We start from the raw sequence: 15,795 nt of genomic DNA on the forward strand, positions 1-15,795 counted from the left end.
CACAGTAGCAGTGGACCGGTAGAGAAGAGGCTCCTGGAGCAGGTTGTCACTGCTCCATTCGGAGAATAGGTGACGCGTACCGGTACACCAGTACCGACTCACCTCTAACGTCGAGTCAGAGCAGGCAGTATATAGTAGTGATGTGCGCGAGTGATGCCTGGAATCGCGGTACTCGATTCTTTCGAGTCCAGGCTCGGACTCGCTTCGCTTGCGAAGGCTCGATGATAGCGTGACGTCACACGTTCGCTCACTCGCCGGCTCGTAGATGGATGAAGCATGCGTACAAGCGGTCGCTGAGTGTTTATGGGATTGCGACAGCGCGGTACGATATGAAAAAACTGAATGAATGCGGAAAAGGAATAACCTAAATTTGATAATTACTTGAGAACGATAATAATGCCACTTAATACGCATAATAAGATATGAAAATATCCGTTTACGGCGTCTCGCACACACTTCACTGAATATGCCATCTATTCTAATATTGATAATATAGCTTCTCTGGCCTTCATAGCCCAACTTGGCCGGTTCGATACTGGTTTATTCCGGTAGTATTTGAAGGTGCTCAAATACGTCAACCTAGTGTCGGCAGAATTATTGGGACGTAAAAAATCTCCCGGGGGACTAAATGCGGTACCTCGGCATCCCCGAAAACCATACAAATGTACGTACTTGGACGTAAAAGTTATAACATTATTATTATTATTATTATTTCAAATCCCTGTCACGGTATGTATGTTGTAATTAGTGTATTTTAAACATGTGCTATTTTTTTTTGCTAGGGGTTTACGTCGCACCGACACAGATAGGTCTTATGGCGACGATGGGATAGGAAAGGCCTAGGAGTTGGAAGGAAGCGGCCGTGGCCTTAATTAAGGTACAGCCCCAGCATTTGCCTGGTGTGAAAATGGGAAACCACGGAAAACCATCTTCAGGGCTGCCGATAGTGGGATTCGAACCTACTATCTCCCGGATGCAAGCTCACAGCCGCGCGCCTCTACGCGCACGGCCAACTCGCCCGGTAACATGTGCTATTTGTAGACTATAGACGGTATTTCTGCACACATTGTATTGCTTCGCTACTGGTAAATTATATCTCATGTAGCCATTATGCATATACACGGGCGTAGATGTGCTAATATGATCGGTAGTATGACAGATTTATTGTAACCATAGCCTATTGCTAACCGTGCCAAAGCCTACAATTGTCCGGGGGAACAGGTGAATTACAGCAGTTTATATGTACATCTTACTTTCGGCAGATATAATGTCGGGTATTAAGATGAGGCGTCCAGAATGTGACGTACGTTCACGCAGCAAATCAGCGGACAGAACGTCATTCTGTTCTAGCTAAACAGCTGACAGTTTGTTAGTAAGTCACAACCTTTAGTGCCTATGATGATGATAATAATAATCATAACAATCGAATTATTGACGACCGATGACTGAACAACATCAATCATCAGCAGAAAGCATATTGCACTCCACACCACAAAAATATTCTGTGGGTGACCCTGAATGCCGTGCACTCCAGTACAGTAGATTTTAGTTCTAAGGCATGTCCACAGATAGCGACACCAGTATGCTTGGACTCGAGTCTGGAGTCGAGTAATACCGATTCTAAGAGCACATTACTCGATTCTACTCGATTCCGTCGCTAGCCCATCACTAGTATATAGAGATTGAGACGGCGGTGGTCCTGCCACCCCACACTCTTTGAGCGTGTCGATAGTCGAACTCGCGTTTGTATTCTATAAATTTAGCGGGAAAACTTTCGTGTGGGCAAATACAGTATTTGGTGTGGTTTATATCCTTTGAAGGCGGTATTACATAGTTTGAGCTTTGATTTGAGTGTATTTGAGTGTTCCTTTAAAATGCACAGTGGAACGGGCCTGTGGGTTGATAAACATAGACCGAACCAACTTTCCAAACTGGATTATCATAAAACTCAAGCTAGTCATTTGAAACATTTGGTAAGAGGTTATGATGATTTTTAAGCATTGACATGACGTATGAAGTGATTTGTATTCGTCCTCTGTTAATGATATGTTTACATAACATAGTTATATATGTTGCAATTCGATATGGCGTTAGTGGATTGTTTTCGCCTTTGTGGCTGTCGCATAAGGTGGTTCTTTACCTTAGCTTATGTTGCAAATCACATAATTAGCCACTGTTGAATTGCATTTACGGCTGTCGCCCAGATGACACATTCCCTGTCATGTATCTACCTAGTATTTCCTTTAAATCTTGAAAATGTATTGAACATCTTCCTTGGCAAATTATTCCATCCTTAATTCCCCTTCTTATAAACGAATATTTGCCCCAATTCAATCTCAATTTCTTGAATTCCAACTTTATCATCATTTTATGGTCTTGCCTATGCTACTTTTAAAACCCCACGTCGTTCGATGCCGTCTCTCCACTAACAGCTCTGAAAAATCTAGTTAGTCGAGCAGCTCGTTCCTTTACTCCAAAATTTTCCCAGACCATTGTTTGCAACGTTTTCATAACACTACTCTAGTATCAGAAATCACCAAGAACAAATCATGCTTCTTCCCTTTGGATCTTTCCCAGTTTTCGAATGATGTAATCCTGGTGTGGGTCCTGCCAGCCTCGTGTAGGGGTAGCGTGTCTGCCCGTTACCCTGGTTCTCTGGGTTCAGTTCCGGTCAAGTCAGGGGCTGGTTCAATCAGTCAATACTGATCTGCATTTAGGGCAGTTAACCCATATGGCAGATTCCCTATCTGTTGTTTTCCTAGCCTTTTCTTAAGGTCCACTCAGCCTACGTCATTACAGTTGAGTAGCTATCTGAGAGTTCGATAGCCGTCCTGGTCTAGAAAGCCAAGAGTATTTGTTGTGCCGACCACATGACACCTCGTGATCTGCAGGCCTTCGGGCTGAGCAGTGGTCATTTGATAGGCCATGGCCCTTTGAGGCTGTTGTGCCATGGGGTTCGGGTTTGGTTTTTGGTGAATGTCCCAAAAGTAGGCAAGTAGTTGAGAGATTTCCTGTCAGGTCCGTTGTGTAAATAGAGAGGTCCTGTTATAAATTAAGGAATTTGGCTCTAGATTTGTCTTCGTTAACAACAAAGGTAATGTAATGCTATTGCATGTTTTCTGTGCAGTTTTATTTTATTTTGAAATATTAGACTGATTAGACTTCATATGTAAATGATGCACGAAATACGATACCGTATATTATGGTATGTTATACTCTAGACAATGGGAGAATCTCTCAAAGCATTGTAAGGCTAGGAAAGAGTGCCCTGTACATCTATACAATAGGGAGCCTCAGGCACTACAAGCACTCTGCAGACTCCCTCAGCCCAATCCTCTCTGGTTATGGTGATGGGTCATTCGATTCATTTTACTGAATCGATTCATTTGATTCCGTTCATGTTACTGAATCAATACAATGATCCAATTCACGGCACATTAGTCACCGCTCCTACTGCATCTATGTAGTATGTACTGGTAAGACAGCAGCAATAGCATTCAGTGCTCGCTGCTGCAATCTGGTCTTCATACTATGAACTCTTTTCTTAGAAAAAAAAAGTGCTAGTCACTCTAATACATCAAAGGTTTCCAGCGATGCAGGATGGAAAAGGTCTGGGATTAGGAAGGTAGCAGCCATGGCCTTAATTAAGGTACAGTCCTAGCATTTCCTGGTGTGAAAATGGGGGAAACTACGGAAAACCATCTTAACGCTGCCGACGGTGGAATTCGAACCCGCCATCCCCCGAACGCAAGCGCATAGCTACGCGATACTACCCACACATCCAACTTGCTCAGTCATTTTTAAAAAATATGTATTTTTCTATCAGCAGAGGATTTTTTAAATCGTCATATTTTGTATAGGCTACCCGAGATGAACAGTAGCCCACTGGTTTTCTGATTCAACATCTGTTGGTTAAATTATTGTGTCAGTCGGCTCACTTACTGTCCACATATGATTGAAGTCTTGTGCAACGATGTGATGTACGAACTGGTACTTTTGAGTGGTCATGAGCATGACTCATAGTCATAGGGCAGGCTAGAGTCGAGTTAATTAATTGTAAAATGTCAACTAAGTTTTAATACTAAGATTCATTAAACTAATAAATAGTATAACTTAATAGCCTGCCTACTTACTAGCTATTTTAGAATTATGTTTTGACTACCATTTTTAACACTGCAAATAAATCCATTTATTATTTGAACCTCCCTGTAAGAAGAGGATAGTGAATGCAAGTGGGTATTATTTTCAAATGAGCTGAGCTTGAGAGTCCATTACAGCATATAATTCTTTCAGTATGCCATGGCCCTGTATGTATTGCTTCACAGGAAGTTCGGCTCCCCGCCAGTGTTCAGTGTGCCGATAAGGAGGCGTGTGTATCTTGTGTCTCACTGAGCCGTGCTTGCACCCACAATTCTTTCGGTTTGCCATGATTCACTGTATGTCTCGCTGCAGCGGAAGCTCGGCTCTCCGTCAGTGCCCAGTGTGCTGATAAGGAGCCGTGTGTATCTTGTGTCTCACTGAGCCGTGCTTGCTCCCACGATTCTTTCGGTGTGCCATGATTCACTGTCTCGCTGCAGCGAACCTCAGCTCCCCGCCAACGTCCAGTGTCCCGCTAGTGAGCCGTGAGCTCGCCGTTCTTGTGAATCGATTCACTCGGACACTTGAATGAATCAATACACTGCTTCAAATCATGCATTCAGTAGCCAACACTATTTTGTTAGCCGTTGCTGGCACGGTTATGAGTTGTGATGTCAACTGTTAATGAGATGTCTACTCGATTGGTCTGGAAGAAATAACTTAAAGTGACACTACATTGGTCTGAATCGTCAGGGAATCATAGAGAAGAGCCTTCTCGACAAGTGAGAGGGATAATGTTTTGGTAAAAATTGACACCTTGTCACAAGATTTTTTTTTGTAACGTTATAAGTGGAAATGAATAAAATCTTACTTGAAAGCATCTCAGAAGAGAGATGTATTCATTGCGAGGTCCAGGAACCCACCATCCCGCCCCCAACGGTACATTTACTTTTATAACTTCATGAAGAGCATTACATGTGATTGTCATTGCTCTACGAACCTACTATGATGGCGTAGCAAGGGGAGAGGTGATGTTCCCTTGTGGCATGTCCCAGATGGCGGGTAGGGGGGTCCTAACCGGCTTGCCGGCAGGCTTGAGAGAAATAAAATACCTCTCGCGGACCAAACACACAACCCCCTGTGGGTGGGGGACGCAGACGAATAATACACCCACGGTATCCCCTGCCTGTTGTAAGGGGCGACCAAGGGATGATCAAATTAGAACCATGATACTACTTGTAGTTAGTACCACCACGTAGGGAACACCATGGGCCGCTTTTTCTTGCACGTAGTACCACTATGTTAGGTACACAGTAGGTTTGTGATTAGTAGCGACAATGTGTGCTCAGGATGCATTTTACAGTACCTGTGATTCGTACCACTATATGAGCAACACCATGGTTCTTCCTTGCCTATGATTAGTACCCACTATGTGAGGAACACCATGGGATAGTGCGAGTCCCTGTGGTTAGTCCACTTATGTGAAGAACACCATAGGTTTGCGTTGCCTGTAAATAGCGACACACCGAGCTCGATAGCTGCAGTTGCTTAAGTGCAGCCAGTATCCAGTAATCGGGAGATAGTGGGTTCGAGCCCCACTGTCGGCAGCCCTCAAGATGGTTTTCCGTGGTTTCCCATTTTCACACCAGGCAAATGCCGGGGCTGTACCTTACTTAAGGCCACGGCCGCTTCCTTCCAATTCCTAGGCCTTTCCTATCCCATCGTCGCCGTAAGACATATCTGTGTCGGTGCGACGTAAAGCAAAATAGCAAAAAAAAATAATAATAATAAATAAAATAGCGACACAGTATGCAAAACACCATAGGTGTGTGTTATACTGCTTTTCACGAGAGTTTAATCCTGATGTAAACAAATAGGCGGAGCGCCGTGGCTTTGCACGTGGACATGGACGTAGTTGATTGGAGAAGCAACCGTCGCACTCACACGACTGTATATGAGCTCGAAGAAAAGTAGTACGTTGCATTTATTTTATTTTAGTTTATTACTAGAGAGTTTGGAAGAGTACGTAATCAAATTAAAATATGCTTGTCATATATACCGGTATATTTATGGTTTTGTTTTAATAAAATAGTGATTATACAACAAGAAATGAAGGCACAAGGCGTGGTGTAATACAGAAAATCTTCTCGTAGTGAGGGGAAAGTCCCAAGCTCTACAACATGGAGATAAGGTGTTGCATCTTGCAGCAGCAGTCAGTGTCAGTATTCATAGTGAGAGGAATGGGGCAAAGGTAGGACCATTGCGTGAAGTGAAGCACAGAAGAGGAAAACCACTTAGAAGTGACCATAGGCAGTGCATCGTGAATGTGTTCAATAAACTAAGTGAACTGAATCCAGGTTTAGTCGTTTATTCAGAAGTTCAGATCTTCGCACTGTTGTCGTATGTGATGCGCAGCCCTGTACGTCCGAACATGAGACGTTGACAGGGTGGCGGTCGGTACTACATGCTCATCGAATCACAACTCTTTCTTTGGCGGAGCCTTGGACGTACCATGTTTGGCTTACTTTTGACTTATTTCCTGTTGCTCCCACTGGAGCATAGGGCCTTGGCGAAATTTTTCCACACAGTACGGTTCCTGGCCATTCTCTTCACTTCGCTCCAGGTCTTGTCAACCTCTGCGATTTCCTTTTTGATTATTTTCTTTGGCCAACCTCGCTTTCTGGTGCCTTGAAGGTTCCAGTCCAGCGCCGCCCTCTCAACAGCTCCGTCCGGCTTCCTTAATGTGTGTCCGATCCAGCGCCATTTCCTCTCCTTGATCTGGATGTCACTCAGCTGCTGATTGGTCATGGTCCAAAGATCTTCATTTGAGATTATGTCCGGCCACCTCACATTTGTTATGCGACGCAGATATCTATTAATGAACACCTGTAGCTGGTTATTGATCTGTTTTGTAACTTTCAATGTTTCACAGCTGTATAGAAGAATCGACTTTGCTGTTGAAGAGGCAAAGCTTTGTCTTCCTGGAGATGTTTCTATTCTTCCACACGGGATTGAGCTGGACAAACGCACCATTTGCCTTCCGGATATGTCTTCGAACACCTTCCTCTGCTCCCCCATCGGCTGTAACTATACTTCCAAGGTATAGGAAGGACTCAACTCGCTCAATTTCCTTTCCATTTACTGTCAAGCTGGTCATGACATCCGAATTAATCCTCATCTCTTTAGTCTTGTTTGTGTAATCATGAGACCTGCACATTCCGCTTCCTTCTGCAACCTACTCAGTTTATCCTCTATGTCCTGGTACTGCTGCGCCATAAGGCAAATGTCGCCTGCAAAGTCAAAATCTTCAAGCCTGTCTCTCATCCCCCATTGAACACCCCTCTTCCGTCCTCCTATTACCTTTTCATCACACTGTCTAGGACCAGCAGGAACAGAGTGGGAGAAAGAACACACCCCTGTCTCTCTCCAGACTTGACGTTTATCTTTTCTGTTAGTTTCCCTTCATGAAGAACCTGACACTCATACCCCTCGTACATCTCTTTCATGATCTTGATAATCTTTTTTGGAATTCTGTATATCTTTAGGGTCTTCCACATGATTCTTTGATTTACAGAATCAAAGGCTTTCTCGAAGTCCGCAAATGCGAGGTAGAGGATATTCTGCCATTCCACACTCTGTTCTATGATGATTCGGAGTGTATTGATGAGATCCACACAGCTGCGATGTTGTTGAAATCCTGCCTGTACCTTTCGTAGCCTTCTTTCTATTGAATCCTTTATGCGATTCAGGATGACTCGTGACAGCACTTTGCTTGGAATGGAGAGCAAGCTGATACCCCTCCAGTTGTTGCAGTTTGTTGTATCCTCTTTTTTCGGTAAAGTGACTGTCAGCCCCTTCTTTCAGTCGGTCGGTATTTTTTCCTCTTTCCATATCTTCTCCAGCAGTGGGTGCAGCAATCTGATTCTAGTATCAAGGTCTGCTTTCAGTATTTCCGCTGGAATGTTGTCCAGACCTGGTGCCTTCCCATTTTTCATTTGCTTCAATGCTGTCTGTATCTCACCCTGGGTTACCGAGCTCGATAGCTGCAGTCGCTTAAGTGCGGCCAGTATCCAGTATTCGGGAGATAGTAGGTTCGAACCCCACTGTCGGCAGCCCTGAAAATGGTTTTCCGTGGTTTCCCATTTTCACACCAGACAAATGCTGGGGCTGTACCTTAATTAAGGCCACGGCCGCTTCCTTCCCACTCCTAGGCTTTTCCTGTCCCATCGTCGCCATAAGACCTATCTGTGTCGGTGCGACGTAAAACAACTAGCAAAAAAAAAAAAAAAAAATCGCGCTGGGTTGGAGAGTCAAGGCCGATGCCTGGATCACTTTCTGCTTCTTCTTCACCTTCTTCTCCTTTCTGCTCATTTTCCAGTGCCATATCGCTATTAAAAACCTCCGCAAATTTTTCCCTCCATCTACTCAGCTGCTGTTCACACATAGTGAGGATCTCGCCGGTCTTGCTCTTCACAGGCATAGTTTTATTAAAATCTTTCTTCGAAAACATCTTCGTGATACCATAAAGCTCCTTTATATCACCCCTTTTTGCCGCCTGTTCCGCTTTCTCTGCCTGCTCATCAATCCACTTCCCGTGATCGTTTCGCACACTCCTCTTTACTTCCCTATCTGCTATTGAATACTCAGCTTGTGTTTGAGCCTTCTGCTGTCTAGTTTTGCATATATTTAGCTTGGCCTTTATCTCCTTATAATTTATCTTGTCCCAGATCTGATCAGATATCCATTCCTTCCGCAGGTAGTTTTTGTACCTGAGCTGCTTCTCACTTGTTTTCACAAAGGTGTTCCTCATCTTGCTCCATACAGTCTCCACATCCTTCTCTATCTCAGAATCCAACACCTAGAATCTGTTGCTAAATTCCAGTTGAAATTGTTCCAACGTCTGCCGATTCTTTAACTTACCAACATCAAGCTTCTTATGCCGAGTGTTGAACTTCTAGTGGACTGCCACGATCTTTGTACAGAAGTTGGCGACAACAAGATGATGGTCACTGCCAATGTTCACTCCTCTCTTGTTCCTAACATCTTCCAAACTCCTTCTGAACCTCCTGCTCACCGCAATTTGGTTATCCGTGACTTGATCAGGAGACACCCACGTGACCTTCTAACACCGCCTATGCGGGAACACTGTGCCACCTATCACCAAGTGTTGGCTGGCGCAATATTCCGTAAACTTTTCCCCATTTTCATTCATCTCGCCAAGACCGCGTATACCCATGATATGTTCCAATCCTTCATTTTTGAGCCAACCTTTGCATTGAAATCTCCCATAACTATGAGAATATCCTTCTTACTTTTTTTCTCATTGTGGCATCTCACAACATTTGGTAGAATTCTTCCCTTCTTTCCAACTCCGATTGTTCTGTAGGTGCATAGCATTGGATAATGGTCACATTCCTGATCTTGCTCTTGAATCTAACAGTCAGTAGCCTACTGGAAATAGGCTTCCAATCTATAAGACTTCTCAGTGCATTTCTACTGAGCAGCAACCCCACTCCATCCCTGTGCTCTTCGTCCTCACCACCAGAATATAGAAAAGTAATTCCCTCTGTTGTCTGTATCTCACCTAATCCTGGCCACCTCACCTCACTCAATCCCAGAATGTCCATCCCGTAGTTCTTCATTTCCCGTGTCACTTGTTTCAGTCTGCTTTTCTCCCTCAAGATCCTCACATTCCAGAAACCAATTTTCACTATCCTCTTCATGCCAAAGTTCGTCATCAGATTATCCGTCCGGTTTTGTAATTTTGCTGTTTCTATAATCAGATTATTTAAGAAGAGCGAGTGATTAACCCACTGCTTCCGAGTGCCTTGACGGGGCTGCTATCTTAAACCTGATTTTCTGTCAGGGTTTCTTCCCTTAGCCTTTGAAGTTTCCACTTCTACTGCAAGGCAGCAGTTTCTATTTTATTTACCCAGAATAGGAGGGTTGCCCCTTCTGCCAGTTCCACCGTTCTGAAGTCCCTCTTCTCCGCCTTCACTGCCGTTGAGGTCTTCGCCGTATCCCTGGCAAGGGACCCTTACATGGGACTACCAGCCGGGTCAGCTGGACCATGGTTTTTTAAAGAGGTGTTACTCCTCTATCACTCGCCCTTTGTCCTGACTTGTGACAGGCAGATCCTGGATTCCCAAACATTGGGTCCATGTTGGTGGGGTTGTACCATGTTTACATCAGGATTAAACTCTCGTGAAAAAACATATAAATAAATAAATAAATAAATTAGCCGTATGAATCCCCTAAGGGCTATGGCCTCCTGCAATGCAGGGACAGTGCTCAGTTTAGCTCATCAGGTGAGCAGGTCCTGAAGAGCATATACATGTGTGCAATACATTACCTGTGAGTAGTACCATAATATGTTGAATACCGCGAGTCTACGCTACTTTTGATTAGTACCGCAACATAACAGATACCATGGTTCTACTTTCCCAGCGATAAGTACCATTATGAGGGGCCAATGACCTGGATTTTGGACCCGTTTGTACTACAAACATCATCAATTCAGTATTGTGCTCTAGAAGCAGTCCTTTGGTCAGTAATACTATTGTTTAACGCTAGTTTCTGGGAATGTGGGGCATTGCGGGTCGGATCCACTGATTGTTTTAACGACATGCAACATGTTGGCGAGGTAAATAAACGAAGAAATGAGTATAGAACCTGGTAGCTTCCTATTTCTAAGATTTATTAACTAAGCGCTACAATTACAGATTTACACACACACACGCGCTATTGCCGAGCTTACAACTTACACAAGTACACGGTTACTCGCTTACACAGTTCTGCTCTTTCTCTTCTTCAGTTTCTCACTTGTTCTCACGCTGCACAGATCTACATTCACACACAAGGTTCCACGTCGCACCGATACACGTTCTCTCCTTCGCTGTCAGTCCGCACTGTAGCACGCTAGTCCGATAATCACAGCAGTTCACACAGGTTAGGATAGTATCTGCTGTTCACTCAATCTGTCGAACTCTGTTCGCAGTCTGCACACGTCATCGCCCAGTGTTCCCTTCGCGCTGCTCCAGAACACCCAAGGTTCTTCTCCAGCAGTCGGCCCCAAGAGACTCACACACACGACGTCAGGAAAACAGGAACGAGTCCTCATCTCCAACAGGCAGATAGTCCATCAGGCTGACATCCCCAGCCCAGGCTATCACTGACTGCAGTCTTCGCTAGCTCACACCAGCGAATTCAATCTCGCACTAACTCACTAACTGCAGGCAGGTCGTTCCTCTCTTATGTACCTGCACTGGCTCTTCTAGAATAGTCCAGATGCTCGATGGATCCAGGAACCTCGCGAAATGGAAGACTCCAGATTAATCGTGGAGTCATTTCCATACTCCTCTGCTACGGGACCGCACATGGAAGCGAGTGGGGCTGGGCTAGCACTTGAGTGCTGCTCGTGATTGGCTCGGTTGAAGTAAGGGGGTGGGCCGAATACGGTGACGAGCCGGGCCCATAGCAAGTTGGCATGGCGGACGCTATAACCATTACAGTCATATCCATCCATTCATCCTTCGTCCTCATGTTTTGAATTCTGGTCAGTGGAGGATTATGGATTTTTAATTGTCCTTACATTTTGTCTCATTTCATGCCATTAGGGTCCGATGACCTAGATGTTAGGCCCCTTTAAACAACAAGCATCATCATCATAAGTTTTATTGCTGAGGTAGCCATTTGCATTCATATTGGTCAACGTTACGTGGCACATGACGTCATTCCCGTCAATTATGATAACGAGATTCCGTTACCAACCCTGGCACAATAAAACCACAAGTAAAACTGGGGGCTTACACCCCCAGACACCCTTTGCTTGTCCCTGTATCACTAGTCTCGTCCAGGTCCTATCCTAACTGTCCGCACGGCAAGAACCAGTCCGACAAATGGTGTTTCCACAGGAAACAAGAGGCCTAAGACCGCTTTGCGGTTCTAACAAGAAACTTGTCCAGGCCCTGCCCTAACAGTCTGCACGGCAAGGAAAAAACAGGCCCTAAAATCAATAATCACCACACCACCCTTTTCTTGTTTTTATGTCACCAGTCTTGTCCAGGTCCTATCCTAACTGTCCGCACAGCAAGAATCAGTCAAGACTAATGGTATTTCCACAGGAATCTAGAGGCCTAAGGCCGCTTCACGGCTCTAACCTGGGGGCTTTTGTACCCAAACCCCCCTTTGCTTATCCCTGTGTCACTGGTCTTGTCCAGGGCCTATTCTAACCGTCTGCACGGCAAGAAATTTGTCCAGACTCTGCCCTAACAGTCTGCAGAGCAAGAAGAAAACAGACCCTAATGCCAATCATCACCACTACCACCCAGTAGTTCCTTAAGCACCACCCATTCATTCCTAAGTAGAGAGGTTGGCAGCATTGTGACAACGTCCTCCCCGACAAGGCCGCAAGAAGTAAACAAACAACAGTTGTTGAGCATGTATGTCTGTGTTATGAAAGTCTTAGAGGTCTATAAGGGTGCTGTAATGGAACTGCTAGCTACTCGCAAGTGGTGCGTGTACTTTACAAATTGTCGCCATAAGACCTATCCGTGTCGGTGCGACGTTAAGCAACTAGCAAAAATACAAAAAAACAAAATATACTTTACAAAGGAAAAATTAAATTATCCTCCTAATTCAATACAAAATATAATTCCATCATTAGATGGAGCAATAAAATTCAAGCATGTTTCGAATTGTTTTGAGCCTTCTTCAATGAAATGGGGGTGGGGTTATAGTAATCTACATAATACAAGCTAAAATGTGCTAAAGACATAATGAAGGAACAAAAGAGACATGACTGAAATAAAAACAATAACAATATACAGTCAATGAAGTTCCAATCTGTAATGGAAGAAACAAGGTTGTGTGAGAAACTTGGGCTGATAAGTAAAAAGTGTAAAATGTGTATGAAGAAATCTTTTAAACTTATGGCACATAAAAGGTGGTTGTTCTCTCGAACCGGCCTGGCCTTCTCAAAGTTAACGGTCCCGTTCGTACAATTGAGTCTGTTGTTGGCTCAGCTGTGTTTGCGAGGATGGGAGGAGCGGAGGGGCAAGTGGGGTGTAGGGCTGGTGGGGAGTTGGACAGATGGAGGCGGAATTTTTTAAATATTAAAGTTCTGACAAATATATGGAATTAATGTTTCAAATTTTCGTTGATTTCATTCAAATTGTGAGAGGGGTTCATAAACTGATCTAAATCGATATGGATGCTCTTGAGAACGTTGAGTAAGGTGCCTTTTTGCTCATAATGCAAGATTTACACTGTGGATTAAGGATAATTATTTCCACCTTTTCAATACAAGAACAATGTGACGTCATTAACACATCAAGTATTTATTACCTTTCAAAATTGACGTCACATTGTTTTTGTATTGAAAAGGTGGAAATAATTATCCTCAATCCATAGTGTAAATCTAGATTCAATACGGACCAAAATTAAGTTCTTAACTTTAAATACATAATGCAAGATCTTAAGATCTCCATCTATTAATGTGTATTCGTGACTGGATGCTTTATGATGTTCACTCATAGCTGAAAAACGATTATATTTGAGAGCGTTGCAATGTTCGGCATATCTGATGACAAAATTCCGGCCTGTTTGACCTGCATAGCTAGAATTACAGGATTAGCATTCTAATTTTTAAACTCTGGAGTTCAAATATCCAGTGTTCTCCGTAGGACCTTTATAATGGGCGCACTGTCCAGCCATTTTCACTGACCGCCCGGCTCTCATAACCTAGATATCTGCTAGTTACATAATATTTCAAGTTGCTTTACGTTGCACCGACACAGATAGGTCTTAAGGTGACAATGGGATAGGAAAGTGCTAGGAGTGGGAAGAAAGCGGCCGTGGCCTTAATTAAGTTACAGCCCCAGCATTTACCTGGTGTGAAAATGGGAAACCACGGAAACCATCTTCAGTGCTGCCGACAGTGGGGTTCAAACCCACTATTTCCCGAATGCAAGCTCACATCTGCGCGCTCCTAACTCACTTGGTTTACATGATATTAATACATATTTCAGTCATGGAAAACTTACAACCAGTTTTCCAGTCAGTGACTGAGTCAGGGATGGAATGAATGAGGCTCCATCTTGTGGCGAGGATAGGAAATGTGCTGGCTGCCGAAGCCTGTCGCACTCTTCTGGGGCAATGATTAATGACTGACAAATGAAATGATAGTGGAGAGTTTTGCTGGAATGAAAGATTACAGGGAAAACCGGAGTACCCGGAGAAAATTCTGTCCCGCCTCTGCTTTGTCCAGCACAAATCTCGCATGGAGTGACCGGGATTTGAACCCCAGAACCCAGCTGTGAGCGGCCGGCACGCTGCCGCCTGAGCTACAGAGGCTACGCATATTTCGGTCGTTAAGTGTTCCAAATTAAAATGTAAACACTTTAAACTGTTTATTTAAATGAAAAATCTTTATTTTAGTCAGCATAATTGCGCGAGTTACATCGGAGTTCAGCTTATCCCGTAGCGTCGTGCACGAGCGGTGTCTGGATTAGCGTGGAATCATGTGCGAGTACTCGATTCCGCTGGACGTAAGAAACCCATCTGGCTCTCCACGGCAACTGAGTGATTGTGAACGAGCAGTAGAACACTAGAAGTTGAAACTACTCTGTTACGCCTTTTTCGTGATAACACTAAAATAGTTCATTTTTTAAATTAATGTTTAGGCCTACCTGTCTAATATTGTTAATGGCCTGAGGGGAAGAAGTTGAAATTGTATCATAATTATTTTTTACTTAGTATTTCCCACCCGGCTACTCATTCCTGCCACCCACCTAACGTAAATTTCTGGGGAGAACACTGAATATTTATTATTAATGTTGTTATTGTTGACACCGAGCTCGATAGCTGCAGTCGCTTAAGTGCGGCCAGTATCCAGTATTCGGGAGATAGTAGGTTCGAACCCCACTGTCGGCAGCCCTGAAAATGGTTTTCCGTGGTTTCCCATTTTCACACCAGGCAAATGCTGGGGTTGTACCTTAATTAAGGCCACGGCCGCTTCCTTCCCACTCCTAGCCCTTTCCTGTCCCATCATCGCCAAAAGACCTATCTGTGTCGGTGCGACGTAAAGCAAATAGCATACATAATATACAGTTATTGTTGACAGTGTGCATATTGAAAATGAGTGTGGGAGGTTCTGAATGCTATTTTGATGTGTGTTTTTTTTTTTTTTTTTTTTTTAAATGGTAGAAATTTGGTAAATGCTACTATTATTGAAAGTGAATGTCCAACCCGTTGGCTGAATGGTCAACATACTTGCCTTCGGTTCAGAGGGTCCTGGGTTCAATTCCCGGCCCGGTCAGGGATTTTAACCTTCCTTGGTTAATTCCAATGGCCCGGAGGCTGGGTGTTTGTGCTGTCCTCAACAACCCTGCAACTTATACACCACACATAACACTATCCTCCACCACAATAACACGCATTTACCTACACGGCACATGCCGCCCACTCTCATCGGAGGGTCTGCCTTAAAAGGGCTGCACTCGGCTAGAAATAGCCACACGAAATTATAATTATTATTGAAAGTGAAAAACTTTTGTTTAGAGACAGAATCTTTTTCTAGTAGTCTTGGGTCTGCTCTTATATCTATTGATGATTCTGCTGATGAAAGGTCTACTGAAACCGTTTGTGTTCTGCAATATTGTAAATAGTATTAATATCTTTTTTGTAATTCTTGCATGATAAAGGGATAGTTAATGCTCT

General features: G+C 43.9%; 1 protein-coding gene across 1 annotated transcript in view; it reads left to right on the top strand.

Annotated features, from left to right (window-relative positions):
• The first annotated feature begins 1,694 nt into the window (after positions 1–1,694).
• Positions 1,695–15,795, top strand: part of RfC38 (replication factor C subunit RfC38) — a 100,719-nt gene continuing 86,618 nt past the window's right edge. The window contains exon 1 of the mRNA XM_068228418.1: positions 1,695–1,973. Within this exon, the coding sequence (XP_068084519.1) occupies positions 1,875–1,973 (99 nt within the window). The 5' untranslated portion in view covers positions 1,695–1,874. The remainder of the gene's footprint in view (positions 1,974–15,795) is intronic.

This window comes from Anabrus simplex, chromosome 6 (assembly GCF_040414725.1).
Source record: "Anabrus simplex isolate iqAnaSimp1 chromosome 6, ASM4041472v1, whole genome shotgun sequence".
In the NCBI taxonomy this organism is placed as follows: Eukaryota; Metazoa; Arthropoda; class Insecta; order Orthoptera; family Tettigoniidae; genus Anabrus; species Anabrus simplex.